The 21370-nt window shown below is 40.8% G+C and overlaps 3 protein-coding genes across 3 annotated transcripts; 2 read left to right on the top strand and 1 right to left on the bottom strand.

Moving 5' to 3' along the window:
• Positions 1-193: 193 nt before the first annotated feature.
• Positions 194-9904, bottom strand: maff (v-maf avian musculoaponeurotic fibrosarcoma oncogene homolog F). The gene is made up of 3 exons (XM_061756213.1): positions 9706-9904; positions 5181-5275; positions 194-3661 (listed from the first exon to the last, which is right to left on the bottom strand). The coding sequence occupies exons 2-3, from the start codon at positions 5211-5213 to the stop codon at positions 3218-3220; spliced, it is 477 nt and encodes a 158-aa protein (XP_061612197.1). The 5' UTR covers positions 5214-5275; positions 9706-9904; the 3' UTR covers positions 194-3217.
• A 1133-nt stretch (positions 9905-11037) lies between these two features.
• Positions 11038-15608, top strand: tomm22 (translocase of outer mitochondrial membrane 22 homolog (yeast)). The gene is made up of 4 exons (XM_061756751.1): positions 11038-11374; positions 13573-13691; positions 13806-13923; positions 14743-15608. The coding sequence occupies exons 1-4, from the start codon at positions 11288-11290 to the stop codon at positions 14815-14817; spliced, it is 399 nt and encodes a 132-aa protein (XP_061612735.1). The 5' UTR covers positions 11038-11287; the 3' UTR covers positions 14818-15608.
• Positions 15609-16203: 595 nt separating this feature from the next.
• On the top strand, positions 16204-21012 carry dmc1 (DNA meiotic recombinase 1). The gene is made up of 13 exons (XM_061756078.1): positions 16204-16656; positions 16886-16930; positions 17026-17172; positions 17264-17346; positions 17460-17512; positions 18163-18204; positions 18318-18390; positions 18499-18590; positions 19520-19593; positions 19697-19811; positions 20229-20289; positions 20380-20496; positions 20578-21012. Exons 1-13 carry the CDS (start codon positions 16600-16602, stop codon positions 20645-20647), a joined length of 1029 nt encoding a protein of 342 aa, XP_061612062.1. The 5' UTR covers positions 16204-16599; the 3' UTR covers positions 20648-21012.
• Positions 21013-21370: the final 358 nt, after the last annotated feature.

The raw sequence follows: 21370 nt of genomic DNA, 5'->3' as shown, positions 1-21370 counted from the left end.
TACTTTTACCAGATAAATTATTATTATTATTTTTTTTTAAACAAGTATCTGCAGTTCTTGTGTACAAATTGTGGGAACTTTTGCCACCTCTGCCACTGTGTGTTTTAATCAACTGACCTCCAGTTTATCTGATATATACAACACATCCTGTACATAGAGCCACTTCCTTCGTTGCCAACAACCACGAAAGAACACCATTTTATGTACAATATGTACAACATTTATTATAATTAATATATAAAATAGATGATGTACTTCAATTTTCACAATAGAAAAAGTACAATAAATACAAAGACCATTTTTGTTTTGCAAGTATCACAAAACGTCCAGCACAATTTGACAAGGTGAGACATTGGAAATATAGATGTTTTGTTTTTTTAAACCACACATATTCATATAGCTAAATAGAAGCTTCGTATATTTGAATTATTTTTCAACACAAGTCTGTGTTACGACGTCTGCTCATGAACTTAAAAGTATTACAACTGATTGCAGTCGTTCAAGTGAATACACATCACACCTTCGTTTCCCAGTCTTTGCTTTACAACTTTCTTTTTCCGTCAGTCGTCCACCTCCTGATATCTTTTTTCCCTCCTCTTCTCTTCCTCTATCTCTTTCTGCTCGGCCTCTCATTCTTCCATACTGATAACACACACACACACCAAAAAAAAAAAAAAAAAAAAAAATCATAGAAAAATAATATCCCTCCAAGAATTCACTATGGCAAGCCAGTACAAATATGGCAAAAACACACGTGCACGAATCATCACACAGCAATATGGCCGTCGGCTTGGAGCATATTTCTACATAGCTAATAATTCAACATTTTATGAAGTAGGAATCGTTGTCACACAATTAGACATGAAAATACACCCTCCCCTCGACTATGGAAGTACTGAAAACATACATAACATCACAGCACTCAGTTAGCTTGTCTTGTGAAAATATCTACTTTTAAATACAAATAAAATATAGAATATATCTCTAATAAATGTCACTCAACATTTGCGTCTCGACGGCATGTACAAACATTACAAATAAGAACACGGAAAGAGGAATGTGTGCGGAGTTGAGTCGTCGCGTTTTCAGCAAAACAATGACCAACGCGCGTCGGGGATTCGAGCATATTCTTGTCGCGACTTTCGGCTTGTCCCGTCAGGGTGTGAGGGGAAAAGGAAGCCACACCAGGAGCATGGAGCAGAAGAGTTACTGCACAAAAGGAACTGGAGGACAAGTAAGTCGTGTGCTATTTTAGCCAAGACAAAAGAAGTGTGATGGACGGTCAGCAGGTTTGGTTTGATACCTCCCACAAGCACTGAAGGCACTGTGTTGGTGCACAAACCCTGAACATCAGTCATCCTCGAGCAGGCGTTCCAACTTATAACCCCTTCAATTTTAATACGTTCTGCTTTGAAGATATATTATGGGATATATAAGCCTCCCACGACCCTGTTGTGCCATTGAGGTTGAGAAAGTATACAGATAGGCTGTTAACATAATAACCTGGAATGCAGAAGTTTGCAGAACTGTGGGTGGGGGGAGCTGGCCTGCAAAGTTAAGGGTTTTTTTTTTTTTTTTTTGGGTTGCATTCCCAAAAAGCAGAAGCAAAGTAAGCTTCGCCCATTTTGGTCGCATAAAAGAGTACCGGTGACATCTTTTTTTTTTTTTTTTTTTTTTTTTTTTTTGAGCCGTCAAGAGTAAGCAAAGCTTAGCTTCACTTAGTCTGAGCATGTCTGGGTCCTGGATGTGCGATGGCCTCACAAATGTACAGTACCATAGAAAAGTCTGAACAATGCTGTAAATGACCATGTGTAATTAGCACATGGGAATTTTTTAATTCGGAAACTTTCCTTGGGTATTAACGGGGAATCGATGTAAATAAACTAGGAATTTAAAATATTAAAGGTCGGCTCTTCATAGGGAACTTAAATATAGTTGGGGAAATATAGTTTAGCATTATCCTGACTTAAACAACCTGATTTTAGGAAATGACAGGATTAATGTTCCGCCCCTTTACCATCTTAACTAGCACTGTATTTATGTCACTCGGTTAGTTAGAAGGCGACTTCCTGGTTCACGGACGCATCATCACCCCAAGTGCTCCAAGGAACCAATTAGTATTTACTCGAATTTTCCATTGGTGTGAATGTGAGCGGAAATGGTTGTTTGTCTGGAAGTGCTCGAGCATTGACACTGGCAACCAGTCCAGGTTGTACTCCACCACTCGCCTCATTTGACTTACTTGTTGGTGGCGAGTGACTTAAGATGTTAGGAATGGACGGACAATACCATTTTGATTCTTAGGTGGACTGTTCCATTCACGCCTTAGTGACTCAAAAGTGAATCTGCACGAACTACAAGCTTAATGAGATTCGCACGAGTAGAAGAACAATAATAATGCACCCTTTGCAACTTATTTTTAAAAAATGCATCATCATGGTTTTACTTCGACTAAGGATATACTTGTAAAATTAATTATTTTGTTGTATTTAACTGCATTATAATTTAGCTGCTGATTGGCTTAACTGCCTCATAGTGACGTGTAAGATTTAAGTTCACCATTTGCAGTAGCAAAATAGTGAAAAATCCGCTAATAATTGTGGCCCACCCCATCGAGGGTTATTACTGGACTGTAATTTCCTATCGATGGTGGCAAAAGACTACTTTCGTGTAAATGAAGCTTCGCAACTCACTTCAACACCAAGATGTCACCAGATGGCGCTAAAGAGAGTTTTGGCCTGAGCACAACAAAAGCAAATAGGTGAGTTTTAAATGAATAACGGATGAGTTTACCCCCAAAAACCTTTGAATATGAAAATTGGCGAATGCCAAACCACAAATATTTGTTTGTTCACTGCACTACTTTCCTATTTGATATTTTACAGTGTCAAAAGAGTGTTGCGGAATGGGTCATTAAGGGCTAGTGGTGGTCAAATAAAACTTTTTGCACAGTACTGTACATAAGTGTACATTCTAAACATGCAAAAAGTGAGTGTTCCACATTATTAAGTAGCCAGCACTTCTACTGAAGCCGAGTCGTCCGGGAAGAAGCTCGGCTGGTCCTTGGTGATGTCACACATGAATGACTCCCGCGTGTAGGCGTAGCACTGATGTTTCGTATTTTCCTACCAATCATGATTCTTGTTCTCCATCGTGTTTAATAAGTGTGTGTGTGTGTGTGTGTGTGTTCCACACCCCCTCAGTCTGTTTACAGAGCCTAAGAAGACTCCTGGTCCCTCTGCGGTTGAGGCTGCGGCGGACTCTTGACGATGGTGATGACGGAGGCGGTGTTAAGGCGCGGCGCGGTGGCCAGCAGATTGCCCCCTCCGGCCTCCAGGCCTCGGGCGAACCTCTGCAGCGCGGCCAGGCGAGCCCCCAACCCCTCCAGCTCTTTCCTCATGCCGGCGTTTTCCGCCCCCAGCCGGTCCACCTCCCTCTGGAGTTCCAGCTTCTGCTGCTCCAGGGCCTCGCGCTGGGACACCCGCTTGACTCGGCAGCTGGCGGCGTAGCCCCGGTTTTTCAAGGTGCGCCGGCGCTGCTTGAGCTTCTGGATCTCCTCGCGGGACATGCCGCGCAGGTGGAGGTTGAGCTCCCGCACAGTCAGCGACATGAGCTCGCTGTCCGACAGGAAGGGCACATTCTCGCCGCATTCCTGCTTCACCTGAATAAGTGGAAGTATGAAGACAGGACATATGAGTGGGTGAAAATAACTACACTTACAACTTAAACAACAACCTAAATTTGTGGTTCGGCATTATGAAATTTGCCTATTCGCTAATTTTTGGGGGGAACCAATCCTCCTTTTTCCCGCTGAAAAACTCATTGTGTTTGTGTTCAGGCTAAAGTTGTCTATTTTTAAAACCTTGCTTTCCACCAGAGAACTATGTTGAAGTGAGGGGAAGAGTTTTATTTCGTCAGGCCATATTATTGTCGAACAGAACTAAAAGTGCTTTGGAGCTTCTGGCATCGACACGCAATTATAAGAGGTGAGACAAGGTGATTTTGGTACACTATTTTGTTTATTGCGTTTATTGTGGGTGCGGCGTTACTTTTTGGGGGACAGACATACGGAGCAGCCAAGCCATGTGGTTGGAAGGCTCATTTCTAGATTAGTTTAGTTTAGTTTAGAATAGAATGGAATGGCATTAAGCTCCTTCTGCAGTGCAGACATGTAAAATATAAACTCTTGACGACAGAATAAATAATGATTCCAGAATACTTTAAATGTTAACTTCAATCAATCCATTTAATCATTCAAAGCTTGTTATGAGGAAAAATAAAGTAAATCCCAGAAAGGGAAAACAAAACAGAAAAAGAAAAACTTGCTTTGAACAACATTCTCATCATTTGCTTTATCCATCATCAAGATTGCAATCGGATTTTTGCTACACCACACTGCCCTAGTAGGCCATAGAAAACGTTGATTCTAAAAGGAAACTCTACTAGAATCAATTGTCTTCTAAACACAATTTGGAGTGCACTCATTTGTGCGGAGCACTGCAAGTGGTAAGACACATTTGCAGTCCATTAAATGTACAGTTTGTTGGAGAAGAACAATCTTATCGTCAACAGTTGCGCCATTGTTGTTTTAGTTGTGATGTAATGGCACGTTTTCACAGACAGCTGTTTACATGGAAATGACAGTAATGTCCATTTTTAAGGTATGTAAATGTTGACACACCAACAATATGAAAACACAGGAATGTCTTCGATGTTTTTAAAAATCTTGCCAACAGTTGACAATGTCGATAATATATTACTGCACAGTTTAAGCAGAAACTATGTTTAGAAAGGTCCAATTTTTCAGCATGGTTGTAAATGAATAGCCAAAATAACATTTCTTATCAGGGTTTAGTTCAAATCTGTCATGTAATCAGTGGCGTATTGTGGACTTCACACACTCGAGCAGAATCAAGCGAGGACTTCGCCTTTTTACACCTTAAAGGCCACCGTACTTCTTGCAGGTACTCGGTAAGGCACCCACTGCTACGTCAACATCTACTACTACAATTGTGCAACACAACTTCTGCCTTTGCATAAAGAGGACAACCTTGTTAAAATCCTTCGTTTTTTTCTGTCTTTTTTTGGGGGGGGTGGGGGGGGGGGGGGGGGGTTAAATCAACATTCTGTAAATGGCCAAACTGAATGTACTCCCACTGTTTCTTACTTATGTGTGTTACCTTCAGGGCTTTGCTGTTTCTCTCTGTCGTCATGATCCCACTCTCCTCGGGTTTCCCCCCGCCCGCAGGAACCAGTCAGCACAGATTCAGACACTCTGAGAAGAGACAAACAGGATTCAGCGTTGTTGGTTTTTTAAAGGTAGGCGGCTCAAATGCGAGTCAGGGCATCACGCCGTTTTGGTTCATATCTGGCCTGACATCTATGTCCGCTCACAAGACCGTCGGTCATGCAACGCAGAGAAAAGGAGAAGCCGCAAGATCTCTCAGTCCTCTCCAGACACGCGCTCTAGTCTTAATTCCGTGGCGTGATATCAGTGGAAGCTATTTTCTGTGTGTGAAAGTGACAGGCCCCTTCGTTTGTTGGCTGGCGTGGCAAGGAGGAAGTTACCAAGGCTTCTGGGCTTGTGCTTGCTCAAAGCAGGTGTCCTAAGCAACACTTCCTCCTGTTAACGCACTGCCAACGGTCCGAAGTTTTCATTGGGAGAACGGCAACTGTTCTTAGGGCCTGCTACTGCAGAGAATGGCAATTTGTGCTACATTTCAATTCAAAATCAGCATGGAAAAAAATTCTTACAAATTTCCCCCTGCTCTTAAAACCCCTACAATTACGTAACAAAAAGTATCAATTCTGTACAAATACGCAATATAAAAACATCCAACTGTACCGCATATTGCATCTGGAGCAGTTCACAATCAAAATGTAGCAAATAACATGACAACAAACATAAAACATTGCAATAAAATACACTAGACTCACCAAAGTTGCTGATTAATAATATGTGCAGATTGCTACAATCATGTTTTGTTAGTTGAATTTGGCTGAAGTTTTGCTGTGACAAACCAATCAGAGGACAGAAAAATGCTGATGTCATAATGTCATAATGAGACAGCTCTCTGGCCCTGTGAGGACAAATTTTCCACTCTGATTGGTTAAAGAAACAATCCCATTGCCAATATATTATACATTACAACGGCCAGCACTGCCGACTAAGAAACCATATTAGATTAACATGGTCGGATATAAGGGCTGAAATCTGATTGGACAAAAAAATCTAACAGCCACAGAGAAACACTACAAAAATTAAGAATTTTGGTTGTAATGACCACTGACTTTTATGCAGTGATAAATACAAACAGGAGAAGTATACTGTACGGGGACTCTAGGGTCACTACGGTCCTGACATACAGCATTTCGAGGTCACGATGAGCAATGAATAAGACTGGTCTTCATCTGGTTGTTTTATATTTGTCCTGAGAGGGATTTTGGTGTCATTTATCATAAATATGATATTTCAAGGTTACAAACGCTGCGCCAATTAACGAGTTTGCGCAGCGGCATAACAAAAAGTCGTCGCTTGGCACAAGAAGGCACGCTCAGTTACAGCTGTACTTGCTGCGTTTCATTTGATTGTTTGATATTTAAAAATGACAAATAAAATGACTAATATTACTGCACCTTTCTGAATCACTTAGTTGTGAAACTCTTCGTTGTGTATTATGCATGCCTGCATTATACTGCCACCTGTTGGCCAAGGTGGGACACACCAGAAGGAGCACAAAGCCAACTGGCATCGAAGAATGAAGGAGGAAAAAAAAAACAAAAAAAAACGCTACAAATGTTTTTTGTTGGTGTTTTGAGTAAGGCTGCAACAGATAGACTGCATTTCCATTTATTTCAATGGGGAAAGATGATTTGAGATATGGCGGCACGGCGGCCGACTGGTTAGAGCGTCAGCCTCACAGTTCTGAGGACCCGGGTTCAATCCCCGGCCTCGCCTGTGTGGAGTTTGCATGTTCTCTCCGTGCCTGCGTGGGTTTTCTCCGGGAACTCCGGTTTCCTCCCACATCCCAAAAACATGCATTAATTGGAGACTCTAAATTGCCCGTAGGTGTGAATGTGAGTGTGAATGGTTGTTTGTTTGTATGTGCCCTGCGATTGTACCCCGCCTCTGCCCGATGACAGCTGGGATAGGCTCCAGCACGCCCGCGACCCTAGTGAGGAGAAGCGGCTCAGAAAATGGATGGATGGGTTTGAGATATGAGTGTTTTAGTTACAAGCGTGGTCATGGGACAAATTTAATTCATCAGTCAAGGGACCACTTCATTAATTATTATTATTAATGAGGACAAGCACCATAGAAAATGGATGAATAATTGGTTGGGCAGACCGCAAATATTTCCTAATTATCAAGGTACAAATACTACACTTTGTTGTTTTTAGGTAAACAAAATGAGCCGATCAACTAAAACTAAGTATGTACATTTGTGTAACATGAAACACATGCTTACGCTCACAGAAGTGTTTGTTTAACAGTGCGGCGTCTTTGAGCAGCTCTATTTAGAAACCGAAACATCATATCTAGCATTAAGTCCAGAGAGGCAGTGTGTGATTTCCTGCATTCCTCTTAAGGTCAGTTGTTTGAGTGGGTTGGGTGGGGGTGGGCCCTGCGGTGCATGTCAGGTCACTGTCACAATGACTAACTTGAGGCTTTATGCCGGGCTAGAAAAAACCTGCTGGCTCATAGTGGCGACCATGTCTGCTGCATGGCGACAATACTTTCTTTCATTGTGTGTACAGCTCAAATTTTTTCACTTTCATGCTGAGCTGAGAAGGAAGCGTGTTGCGTGTGAACGAATTATAAGCGTACACTTCCTGAATGATGTTGACCTTCTGTTATTTAACCTAAGGAAGCCCGACAACCCCCCTGCTAGTGATCTCAGTCAAGGTTTGGATCAGTTCTGTACAAGATCGATATTTTTGAAATTAAAGCACTCACTGTCAATCAGATTTGTTTGACAAGGTGAGTCAGAAAGGTTCCAGGACCGATCTCCCAAAACTACACTGCAAGTTTTCCCTTTAAATATGGACCAGACGATCAACCAGCTCAACAAAAAGCTCCTGTGGCATTCAATGGACAAGAGTTGTGACAGGACAGTTTGTGGCTGCTCACAATGCCCTGAGCATCTGACAGTTCCTGACTGAGAAGAACATCAACATCGCCATGCTGGAGCAAACTCTCTACTCAGCCGAACTGGCTCTGTCTGTTTTTTTCCCCCCACTCCTCTTTTTCAAGTTCAAGGGAACCTGTTTTGAAGACATTAATGACATCATGATGCCTGTGACAAACGAAGAATCCTTCCAGGAGTGCTTTTGTGACTCCAGTCCTGGAACTTTTCTGACACGCCCTATATATTTTTAATCACAATGCAGTTGTGTAGTCCTGTTGATTTAATAGGTACAAAAAAAAAAACAGGCTCAAGAAAGGGCACAACATGTATCGCGGTTTACTGAAACAAAATCAGATTTACGCAGACTCAGCGTAACTACATCCACCATTACAATTCATGCATGGCACAAGACATACATAGAGATGAACAGTGTTGGATAAATGGTGTGCCTGTAAATAATTTCCACAATTTCACTATTCACTTGCTTTTTCTAATAAATTACCTAAAATTGTACAGTGACTTTATGGACACCCTGTATTTTCTCAAGCACGTATGATAATGAGCCTTGTTATTCAAGGTTATTAACACTTTCACTTTCTTATTTTAAACAGCTCTTTTCTTGTTTGGTGATTATCTTAAGTCAAAAGCATGTGCACCATTAAACAGTAACCGGTTGGTGTCCAGTGTCATTTTAGACCGCATTCCAGGCAAGGAAATCTAATCAGAGGAAGAAATTAAGTTAATTAAGTTTAAGTCAGTTTCCTGAACAGTCAAACAGCTAAAAGCACGTGTTGCTTTACAGCGTGAGGGTCGACAATCGTTAAAATATGCAAACGGCAACGCTCTGTCATTTTGCGTACAGTTAGTGCAATTTCCCGAAAAGCGTGGGCCCTGAAGTGGTCGCAAGCAACCACACTGGCGTCCAAACAGCCGGCGGACTGGAAACCGTCGTTTCGTGAAGTCATGGTGATTCAGCAATACACCAATCGCCCCGCTAAAGCTAAACCGGCTATAGCCGGTCAAAATAAATAAATAAATAAAATCCTCCAAGAAAAAAAACAGCCCGTGATCTGTTGCTATATTTGTCACAAGCCTGCAGGATATCCGTGTATATGCTCGGCTAAAAATACCATAAAGTCTGCTGGCTTTTACATGGAAGCTTAGCGAAACCGAGCGCAACAAGTAAACGCAACACAAGCGACAACCCCAAAAAATGCCCTCTGTGTATCATGGTAAACGACTCAATAATATTATACGAAATTGTCATGGTGATTTATAACCAGGAGGTGGCCGGTTTAGGGTAAAGTGCCGCCGCTGTAGTAAACAGCCGTAGCGAAGAATGCAGATTCGACATCCATTTTAGTACGACTGTAAAAATGTTCTGTTACGAATATTCAAACATTTACACAAGCCAAGGCGAATTCACAAATTCCACTTGTTTGGTAAATAGCGCGATGTAATACTATTATTATTCAAATGGAATATACATCACCCACGCCGTGTTGAACATGCTAGTAATTCGAGCTGTTAGCATTTTTAGCATCAGCTACGAGAGATTAAACAGCTGCCCACTCACTTGTCCTTTGGTTTATTTGGCGATTTCACGATAGAGATTGTTCCTCCAATGCTCCGTTGTTGTTATCGACTCACATACACGTCTTCGGTGTCTCCTAGTTCCGAAATGTGACAATTTAGCCGCTGGCTCGAAGCGACTATGGTGACAAAATGTCAGTCCGCCTTTTCCCGGAATGACTTCGCTGCGCTCTGAGGTGGGATTCTTTCATTCATAAAAAAAAAAAAAAAAAAAAAAAAAACAAGCGACAATGACGTAAGGGCTGAAGAATGAGGGCGGAGTTAACCCCGCCTCCGCCGCGTACTCCGGGTGGATGTAAACAAGGAAACCCTCGGCCAGCCCTCCATTGCAACTCCCAACGACAAAACATGGATCAAAACACTTCTATTTACGTAAACGGCCAAAGTCAAACTCGACATCAACATTGGACAAATGCGAGAGTTAAAGTAAATGTTGACTAACGTTGTAAAGTTAATATATTACAGCTTGTTATCGTTTTTGGTCATGTCACGTGTCGTGCTAATGCTTTCGCGTAGGGGTGTGCAAATCTTTGTGATTTATTTTTTATTATTTTTTTAAAACGGACACATGAGCCAAGTCATTCGTAGATGACGTAAAAAAGAGAAGTTTAAATGTTTATTTTAAAGTTTATTTTAAAAGAAAACAACCCATTCTCACTTTAAATTGAATTAATCAAGCAATTATTCAATTAAATTAATAAAACATTGTTAAATGTATGGGTTGTGTAATGTATTGCATATTGTTTATTTGACAAATGTTGTTAAAATAATAAGATACAAATATTTGTCAAATAAACAATTAACATACTGCTTAGTTTTTATAAACACATTTACATACTGTTTATTTTACTAAAATTTTAGGGGGAAAACGGCAAAATTAATGCAACCCACTAATGATGTAAATGCTCAGTGGGTAATGTGTATCACACTGAACCCTTGTCATGCAAGAGTGGCATCGCTTCATCGGTTCCATTGATAGACAAAGTGTGCATAAAAATTAGTTACTATTCAGTAGCGTTCTCCACAGTGTGACATATTCATATCCCTTGAGCAGAATACTGTTTACACTAACTTACTGTTAAATGTCAAAGAAATTTGAAGTTTAAAAGTGTTCTGGTTCCACATTCAGCCCATGTTTCCCAAGGAAACTGAGTAGCAAAAACAAGTTATTTTTGGTCAGTTCAAAACAACATCAGTGGTTGCATTAAGAATCCAGACGCTAGAGGACGCTACTCGATTAACGCGAAGCACCAAATGACCTCTGTCAATGACGTCATGACCCGGTGTGCTGACGCGCATGCGCATACGTTCCACCGGTGACCTCCGACTTGCATGTATGCACGCTTGCTAGCATTAGCGGTTTTTCTTCGGAGCTACTTGACAGACATCCATTTTCTTTACCGCTTCTCCTCACTAGGGTCGCGGGCTGCTGGAGCCTATCCAAGCTTCAGTTGTGAAACATATTTTAATTTAGCGATCGACATTGTTGTGTTGTCCATCGATTTGAGTTGTCTTGCGCACTGCTTGACCGACGAGATATCTCGCAGCGGGACAGAAGAGACGTCATGGCCGGAATCGAGGAGCTTTCCCCGGCCGCGGGCCCGGTGGCTACCCGGCCCCCCGAGGACGAAATTGACGACGACGATGATGATGTGAGTTCCTAGTCAGTTTGCGGTACCTTAAACATAAGTCATTTGCTGTCTCATAAACATCTGGCTATATTTATTTGCTTAGCGTTTCTAGCTAAAACGGCGATAAGGATGCAGTAAAGCTATGTAGCTAGCGCGTTACTTGAGGAGAATCAGGCTGTTCGCTAAGTCGGCGTTTTCTAACCCGTATTGAGCTAAGGCGCATACAGTATTTAAAAAAGTCACACTGTACACCACCAAACAAAAATGACACAAAAAGTGGAAACCTTGTATGGGATAATTGCTCTCTTGTAAAAGAGTATTTAATAGTTCTCTCTGTCACTACATGTCGTTGGCATAGATACATTATATTGCCAAAAGTAGTCATTGACCTGCCTTGACTCACATATGAACTACACTATGAACATCCCATTCTTAATCCATAGGGTTCAATATGACGTTGGTCCACCCTTTGCATTTGTAACAGCTTCAACTCTTCTTGGAAGGCTGTCCACAAGGTTTCGGAGTGTATTTATGGGAACCTTTGACCATTCTTCCAGAACTACATTTGTGAGGTCACAAATTGGGGTTGGACGAGAAAGCCTGGCTCTCAGTCTCTGCTCGAATTCATCCCAAAGTTGTTCTCTTGGGTTGAGGTCAGGACTGTGCAGGCCAGTCAAGTTCATCCACGCCTGACTCTGTCATCCATGTCTTTAAGGACCTTGGTTTGTGCACTGGTGCACAGTCATGTAGGAAGAGGAGGGGGCCAGCTTCAAACTGTTCCCACAAAGTTGGGAGCATGGAATTGTCCAATCTCGCTTGGTATGCTGAAGCATTCAGTTCCTTTGGAACTAAGGCCAAGCCCTGCTCCGGAAAAACAACCCCTTAACCAAACTTTACACTTGGCACAATACAAGTACTGTTCTCCTGGCAACTGCCATACCCAGACCCATCCATCCATCCATACATTTTCTGAGCCACTTATCCTCACAAGGGTTGCGGGAGTGCTGGAGCCTATCTCAGCTATCTTTGGGCAGGAGGCGGGCTACACCCTGAACTAGTGATTTGTCACTCCAGAGAACGTGTCTCCACTGCTCTTGAGTCCAGTGGCGCCGTGCTTTACACCAGTGCATCTGACGCTTTGCATTGCACTTGGTGATGTACGGCTTGGATGCAGCTGCTCGGCCATGGAAACCCATTCCATGAAGCTCTCTGCGCACTGTTCTTGAGATAATCTGAAGGTCACATGAAGTTTGGAGGTGTGTAGCAATTAACTCTGCAAAACATTTGCTGACCTCGTCGCACACGCTGCCCTCTGCTTCAGTGTGTTCCACTAACAAGCGTGTGTGTTCACTGTGATGGGTAAAATGCAGAGAACAAATTTCGTGTGCATGCATGCATGTTCATGACAATAAAAGATGATTCTTCTTCTTCTTCTTCTTCTTCTTTTTTCTTGTTGTTGTTCTTCTATTCACCTCACCATCAGCTGACCCCGTTCCGTCAGTTTACGTGGCCTACCGCGAGGGAATTTCGCGACTGGACTTGTTGCACACCTGGCATCCTATCACAGTTCCACGCTGGATATTACTGAGCTCCTGAGAGCAACCAATTCTTTCACAAATGTTTGTAAAAACAGTCTGCATGCCTAAGTGCTTGATTTTATACACCTGTGGCCAGGGAAGTGATTGGATCGCCAGATTTTGATTATTTGGATGGGTGAGCGAATCATTTGGCAATATAATGTAGATGATCAAATCTAAAAATATTCGGACCAATTAAGTGAAATTGGACAATATCTAGTGGTGTACAAGTACATTTGAGAAGCCTGCTCTACAAGACTGCTTCTTACCACCAGAAGTTGTAAAATAAATCTGATAGGACAACTGAAGTGATACTTTATCACAGTATCGCTTACGTCTCTTTACTGGACAAATAACAAAGTGCTGTCAGCTGTGTGTACCTTAAAGTATCTCCATATGGCTGACATGGCTCCTACTCCACCTGCCTCGAGGTACATGTCAGGCTGGTAATGTGGTATCAGTGTCGTAGGATCGGAGCATTTTGTCGAGTACGACGACATTACAGACGTACGGTATTGGCAACGATACTCGTATCGGTGCATCCCTAGTGTTTTTGACTGACCATTTACGGATGCGTCATTAGACATTAAATAGTTTGTAGTTGAGCTAAAATGTGACTGAGTTTGTTCATCTGTGTTCTAGCTTGATGAAACCCTGGTGGAGAGATTGTGGGGCCTGACAGAGATGTTTCCTGACACAGTTCGCACAGCTGCTGAGTTCTCAGCACAGTGTTCGGTCTCACTGGCCAAGAGGTTTTACAGGTACATTTTCTTCCATTTGTTCAGTTAAGTCCAGCTACAGCCAACTGCCAATTCAATTTTCACTTTAAAACAGAAGCTGTTGGGACACTTCATTTGGTTTATGTCTCGATCTAGTTTTTCTCGCGCAGCCCTCTGGGTGGGAACGACCTCCTTCATGATCCTGGTGCTGCCTGTGGTGTTTGAGACGGAGCGGCTACAGCTGGAGCAGCAGCAGTTACAGCAGCAGAGACAGGTGATTTGTTAATTACAACAACCGTGACCATTTCAGCATGACAAGAAGGCAGAAGCTAGTTGGACAGACACACACACTACACTGTTCAAAAGAAGAAATGTTTTTAAAACTACCTTTTTAATCATTTGAATTTAAATAGTTGGGTCTCTGGAGTGCCTCCTCACCTATGGAGTGTAAAATGTATCAACCAAGTAAATCTTACCTCCTGAGTTCTAAAATATGCCTATGAGCTGCCTTCTCTTACGCACCATGATTAAATTCTGCCTCCATGAGTGAAACTACAATGGAATCTGTATGGGTGCTTGCTTTATGGGGGAGTGGGGTGTTTTGGGTATTGGACAGTTGCTAAATATGGTGACAAATTTGCTAAGCTGGCAGCATCGGCATCTGTAGCCGGTCATCGTGACAACGAAAACTGTACTCAGCTTGTGCTGATATACCATATGTGAAGCCAGCTATGACAGAAAAAGACAGGTACAAACAAAGGCAAGAATTTGAACAGTAGACTGTTTTGTACTACAATACATGCATCTCCTTCTACCCCAAAACCCAAGAGTCCTCATATCTGTACATAAAGCAGTTCTGGCTGTAAACACTTATGTAGTACCAATTCTGAGCCCGACCAGTAATGAAGATTTAGTTGCAGGGGTTGCTGATGTAATGGGCTAAGGTCATGCAGTTTACCGCTTGCCAGTGCATACGAAAATCAAAATTTCAATTCAGAAATCAAATATATATTGGTGGTTATCACCCTATATTCCCGTAGTTCCTCATAAATATGTACCATACATGATTAACATATGAAGCTGTCCTCCTCAGATCCTGTTGGGGCCCAACACTGGAATGTCTGGTGGGATGCCAGGCATGATGCCGTCAGGCCCCGGAAAGATGTGAAGAGAATATGTGGCCCACTTCAAGCCTGAATTCTGATGCCACTGTAATGCTGAGCTGGTGGCCGCAAGGGGGGGACAGAGAGACCATGAAAAAAAAAATGCAAAGAACTGCTGTAACAACAAACAAAAAACAGGCCTGAGCTCCACACCAGTCATGCAACCTTTAGGTCACGGCATCACTCTTGGCTCATCCCATCCAATGCTAAGAAGATTTGTTTTCATGTTTTACTGTCTCTCCTTACTCCAACACCACACAGAGACTGATTTTCAGGAGTACTGCTTCAGTCTTTTCTTAATATATGTATAAATAAGTATATCATCCTGACTTAAGTGTTGTAAAGGAAAGCAGGAAAAGAAGGCTATACATGGAAAAATACAGTAAGAGGTTACAGATTGTGAGTCAGCTTTTTGTGTTCTGAAATGGATACATTCTCAGAATCATTCCTCCACTTGTTTGTGTAGGATATGTTTTGAGTTCGCACTAGTCTGAGTCACGTGATAAGTGACATTATTCCATTCAATATTTGTTTATAGGAAATAAATGTCTCTGAAGCTTCCGTGAGCAAAATATGGCTCCTCTGTGTCGCCTTTCTGTCACAGTTCAATATTGTACAGTGCTCTGTATATTACTGCAAGATCATTATCAGCCATCGATTTTGTTCAAATGTGTTGGAAAACAAAAAAATCTGATTTGTACAATAGTTTGCTTTGATGCTATCTCCTGATGTCTTGACCAAGGAAGCTTGTGTAGTTGTTTTGTTGGAAAGCACAACAATACAAAAAAAGTTTACAGTTATGGTCATTTTAATTAAAAGCCACAAAAAGGAAATGAGTTGTCAAAATAAGCATAAGAATAATTGGTCTAAATTACATGTGGTAGATAACTTACTATCTGTTTTTCACTCAAAAGTGTATACCATCTATCTACCATACTGCTTTGAGCAGTTAGGGAAATATACCATATGAATAACCTAAATTAGTGCCCCAGTGCTGTGCAAAAATAATATACAGTTCTGTATTCCACAATTTGAAAAGTATTGCGGATTCCTGGAAATAAACTACTACCAATCTCCCTACTACACCTGAATTTGCCATTCGTTGTATTCTGTGGTTCTGGAAAAAAAAATAATCCAATTTAAATTTGAAGCAGTGTTACGTGAGGAGTCTGTGTATTAATGAGGTGTAGAAGATTTGAGACAGAAGAGGTGATGAGGGAGAGATTAAGGGGAAAAGGGTTTGGGGGTGTTTAGAAAGGGTACAAGTGAGGATAGTAATAGGATTTTTTAAGGGACACAAGGCTTCATATAAGCATTTAGGTAAAGCATTTAGTATGTACGGATTAAAAAATCCGTCTGACTCTGACCCAAACGTTAGAACAGACGGAGGCGGTAGTGCTCCATTACGATGGCTGCCAGCCGCCTTTAAAAGAAAAACAATTAGAAAATTCCCTTTGCCACGAACGTATCATCACCGAGCCTTCCTTTCCCGCCGTTCACTTGAACTTTAATTGCTTACTGTTTCCTAAATTTCGTACATTCATTCTTACCAGTAGCTAATGAGCTTCTCATGAAGCAAGGTCACATGTACCATTTACATTTCTACATGATTAATATTTGCAGTACTTACGAATAAGTTTTTTTGTTGTTAGACTTTGATATACCAACACAGAGTCTTTTGCTAATTTCGGAAGATTATTTTACCTCGGCTAAAGCTAGTCGAGCTTTCGTGGCTAAAACCTGGTTTTCGAAAATCCCCACAACGTTGTAACCACACAGCATTCACAATGAAAGTCTCAGAGGATCAAGTTGTTGAAGAGGATGCTACATTTCAGGATGAGGAGGTAAAACAATTCAACTTCTCAAACTTTAAACTGGAAGAACTGGATACTACCTGCTTAGAACTGAATGCAAAGTGTTAGATACGAGCAGAAACCAAGTTTACATGAGCTAATGTTGTCTAAGGAAGCTATGTCGTCCAGTTTCTTTTACATATCTAAGAACATTCTGATAAATTAAAAACAGTACCTTCTTTAAAATAGTCCAACATTCATTTTGGCCTCCTACAAACAGGATTCTTTTTTCCAAGACATTGACCTTCTGCAAAAACATGGCATAGTAAGTAACTACAATAATTCAAATTTTTATCACCAAACCAATATCTATACATGTGACAATTCCCTCTAACCTCTTCTTACTGTTTGTCACCACAGAATATGGCAGACATAAAAAAAATGAAGACAGTGGGCATCTGCACTGTTAAGGGAATCCAAATGACGACTCGCAAGGCGTTGTGCAACATTAAGGGATTGTCGGAAGCAAAAGTGGAAAAAATCAAGGAGGCTGCTGGGAAGATGCTGGTTAAAAAAAAAACAATTAATGTTGCACAGGCTTTTGCTGTGATGTAGAGTGAGTTGATATAACTTTTTAGATAATTCTCTGTCCTCATAGAATGTTGGTTTCCAGACTGCCTTTGAGTACAGTGCCAAGAGGAAGCACGTTTTCCACATCACAACCGGGAGTCAGGAGTTTGAGTTAAGACCTGACTTTGTATTTTGATTAGTTGTAATTTGATTAAGCAAATATGTTAAGTTGGTGAAAAATGTGAATGCAAATCTAATAATTTACTGTGGTTTTGTCTCTGCAGTAAACTGTTGGGTGGAGGAATGGAGAGTATGGCTATCACAGAAGCCTTTGGTGGTGAGATACTTTATCTTCCTCCTCTTTTTCTTTAGGCTACTGTTTATCTTTTTTTTAATCTTGTATCAGTTTATACAGTAGATTTAAAAGTCTACACACCCCTGTTCCAATGCCAGGTTTTTGCAATATAAAAAAATGAGACCAATGTAAGCCATTTCAAAACTACTTCTAACGTTTATGGCCAAAAACGTCAACCTTGGTTTCATTGGACCACAGCCCATTTTCCCACATGTGTTTGAGAGATTTTTTTATGGTCCAATGAAACCAAGGTTGAACGTTTTGACCATAATTCCCAAATGTATGTTTTTCGCAAACATAACACTGCTCATCGGCAAAAGAACACACAGCGAAGCATGGCGGTCGGTGGCAGCAACAATGCTTTTGGACTGCTTTTCTTCAGATGGAACTGGGGCCTTACACAAGGTGGAAAGAATTATGAACATTTCAAAGTAGCAGTCAGTGTTAGCACAAAACCCTTAGGCTGCAATAGAAAGCAGAAAAAGTCATAATTTATTTGAGTTCAGTCAGATGCACTTTAAATGGTGGCAGGTGTGTTCTGACTCCTATTTAACATGAGTTTGATTGAGATTGGTGTTTAGACTTTTAATATCCACTGGACATCTTGGTTAAAATGTCATACTGTCCTGCAGAGTTCCGTACGGGAAAAACACAGCTCTCCCATACACTTTGTGGTGAGTAAAGCGTCATGTTATTTAAAAAAAAAAAAAAAAAACAAGACATGGTTGCTAAGAACAAGTAATAATTTTTTTTTGCTCCATTCCCCGCTGTGTGGTTTTTGTCCCAGTCACTGCTCAGCTGCCAGGAGAAGATGGCTACTCAGGCGGGAAGGTCATCTTTATCGACACAGAGAACACCTTGTATCCTCACCTTGATAAAAGCATGTTAACAGAAGAAGTTTTGTTCATGTTTTGTTTGTTTTTTCCTTCTCTTTTGTTTCTATCACCCTTCATAAATGCCCATTGCAGTCGCCCAGACAGACTGAGAGACATTGCTGAAAGGTTTAATGTGGACCATGATGCTGTCCTTGACAATGTTCTTTATGCCCGGGCCTACACAAGTAAGAAGATGCATCACAAATACACGAGGGATGCCTATTTGAAGGAATAATTTTTATTGATGTTTGGGAAAATGAACAAACAATGTTAATGTTTATTACAACATTACATCCATCTATGGGCACATAATAGACAAACCATTCACACTCACATTCACACCTAGGGACAATTTCGAGTCTTCAATTAACCCAACATGCATGTTTTTGGAATGAGGACGCCAGAATACATAGAGAAGACCCACGCAAGCTAGTGTAGAACAGATGTGCTAACCACTAGTCCCACTGTGCTGCACTCAAGATTACATATTCCCAATTATTAAACAGTAAACCATTATTTTAAAATATGAGAAGCTCAAATAGCCTGCTCATATTCAAATGAACAGTGAGTTATACTACTAACCAAATCAAGTAACTAGCCTAATGACTCGATGTAAACTACGGTGGAACCTCCAAAGTTGAACACAAACCACTTTGTGATGCTAGTTGACTTTAGTTGTTCTAAATTTAAAAAATAAATAAAAATCCCTTTCGAAATAATGTTTTAGACTCAAACTGTCAGTAAACTGTCAGGAGAAGTTAGCTACTGTATAATGAAACTAGTAATGTAGTAAAACAACACACCCTGAAGACACCTTACAGATATGTAATGGCGAGGTAACAGGAATTTGTTACTGTACTAACCACTATTTCACTGTGCTGCCTTCGTTAGCATCTCTTTGGTAAATGTTTTCGTATTATTATAATTATTTGTGTATGGAATTGATGTTTATTATTGTATTCACAGTCGCTGGTACACAAAAAAACCCCACACAAAAGCCAAAGGGAAAGTGTGTTCAACTTTGGAAGTTGCGCTCTATGAGTGTTAACCTGTGAATGGAAAGACCCTATCTATACATTTATAGTAACGTGAGTTCTTTCTGCTCTTCCTTCAGGTGAACATCAGATGGAGCTATTGGACTTTGTAGCGGCCAAATTCCATGAAGAAGGAGGGGTCTTCAAGCTTCTGGTAAGAAGAACACTTTACTTATTTTCCTGATGAGTGATGGACTTTGTGATATTTTAATAACTTTATTAATAAAGTAGAGCTTTCTGATTTGTGTGGTCTTCAGATTATTGACTCCATCATGGCTCTGTTCAGAGTGGATTTCTCGGGCCGAGGTGAGTTGGCTGAGAGGCAGCAGAAACTGGCCCAGATGCTCTCCAGACTGCAGAAGATCTCTGAAGGTCTGTGTAGCTTTCATATACCTGTGTGAGTTTGCACTGTCAAAAGCACAATGTTGTTTCTGCATTAGTTTATACTCCTCTTAGAAAAATGAATGTGACTATCTCGTAAAATTCCAACTCCATACTCATAATTACGACGTTATTCCCACAATTCTATAACTGATGACTTACGGTAATCTTTGTGTTTTCTTCTTGTTGTCTGTGGGCCTAATAGTCATTCTTAGAATCTACACATTGATGACGCAGAGAGTGTATTTTTTTCCCAAAATCATATCAAATTTGGACGATTATCACTGTGTATCCCGCCTAAGATGGTAAAAATCGGTATACATGGTCTCTGCACTGAATTTCATTTAGGCGTATAAAATGATGCAAATTATTAAGGTTCCTTCAATGTTTTTTTTTTCTTTTCCTTAGAGTACAATGTTGCTGTGTTTGTGACCAACCAAATGACTGCTGATCCTGGTGCAGGGATGACGTAAGTGATCACATGCTTGCGTGTTCCCTTTTGGTCAGACATCGTTTATGGCTTTGATTTGGCAATTTTGGTTTTATCCCACCGTTTTAGATTCCAAGCTGATCCCAAGAAGCCAATCGGCGGCCACATCCTGGCCCATGCTTCCACCACAAGGTTGAGCTTGAGGAAGGCACGCGCCGAGATGAGAATTGCCAAAATATTTGACAGGCATGCATCACTTTTACAGCAAAATTACATATATCACATCGCATACGAATCATTTTCAATATTCTTGATTTGTTTTTGCAGCCCAGATATGCCTGAAAATGAGGCCACTTTTGCCATCACAGCTGGAGGAATTACTGATGCTAAAGAGTGAAAGATAAACAGATACAATGTTAGCACAGTTAGATGTTCCCTTTTGTTTTTGTATTAAAAAACAATATATATTAGAGCAGTTAGCTGTTCCCTTCTAGTAATTTAGGGTATTTTTAAGACTTCTGTTGCACGTTGCAGTGTATATTCTGTTTGTATTGTTAGGATCATGTCATCTTGTTTGTGATTTGACACAATAAAGAGGAGATGGTCTTGAATGTAAATAAATGGTCTCATTGTTACGAGGTGGTCCTCGGTTTATGACGGCCCCAACATACGACATTTCAAGCTTATAAAGAGCATTAGGCGTAAACAGTTACCACCGTAGTTACTGTTTGTCCATGTACCATTTTCACATTTATGGCTTAGGTGTTTTTTATACAAATATTTGCTGTAATTATGGCACATGGAAGTTTACAAACTACGCACAATGGACTGGTTTTCACCGTGGCGTAAGAATATATTGGCATGTGGCACAAAATGGGACACTCAGTTACTACTGTACTTACTGCTTTTCATTTTACTGTTTTATATTTGTGGCCTAGAAGTGTTTTTCATATAAATAGCTACTATAATTGTGACATTTGCAGTTTATGAATGGAGTTTGATGGACTAGTTTGTGCAGAGGCCAAAGAATTCAATACATCATTAGATTTTTTTTATACTTAGGGTCTAGAAGTGTTTTTCATTCACAGATATTTTCTGTAATCATTACTAATACTGTGTT

This window comes from Phyllopteryx taeniolatus, chromosome 19 (genome assembly GCF_024500385.1).
Source record: "Phyllopteryx taeniolatus isolate TA_2022b chromosome 19, UOR_Ptae_1.2, whole genome shotgun sequence".
Classification (NCBI taxonomy): Eukaryota; Metazoa; Chordata; class Actinopteri; order Syngnathiformes; family Syngnathidae; genus Phyllopteryx; species Phyllopteryx taeniolatus.
The sequence above is the reverse complement of the archived record's forward strand: the minus strand, read 5'-3'. Positions and strand labels throughout refer to the sequence as shown.

Bases quoted from the DNA above. Each gene is read 5' to 3' on its own strand.
- maff (XM_061756213.1), bottom strand. From the start codon at position 5,213: ATGACGACAGAGAGAAACAGCAAAGCCCTGAAG. The intron at 3,662-5,180 runs GTAACACACATA...CCACTTATTCAG, and splicing joins GAAACAGCAAAGCCCTGAAG to GTGAAGCAGGAATGCGGCGA.
- dmc1 (XM_061756078.1), top strand. From the start codon at position 16,600: ATGAAAGTCTCAGAGGATCAAGTTGTTGAAGAGGATGCTACATTTCAG. The intron at 17,347-17,459 runs GTTAAGACCTGA...TTGTCTCTGCAG, and splicing joins ACCGGGAGTCAGGAGTTTGA to TAAACTGTTGGGTGGAGGAA. The intron at 20,497-20,577 runs GCATGCATCACT...TTGTTTTTGCAG, and splicing joins ATTGCCAAAATATTTGACAG to CCCAGATATGCCTGAAAATG.
- tomm22 (XM_061756751.1), top strand. From the start codon at position 11,288: ATGGCCGGAATCGAGGAGCTTTCCCCGGCCGCGGGCCCGGTGGCTACC. The intron at 13,692-13,805 runs GTACATTTTCTT...GTCTCGATCTAG, and splicing joins CTGGCCAAGAGGTTTTACAG to TTTTTCTCGCGCAGCCCTCT. The intron at 13,924-14,742 runs GTGATTTGTTAA...TGTCCTCCTCAG, and splicing joins AGTTACAGCAGCAGAGACAG to ATCCTGTTGGGGCCCAACAC.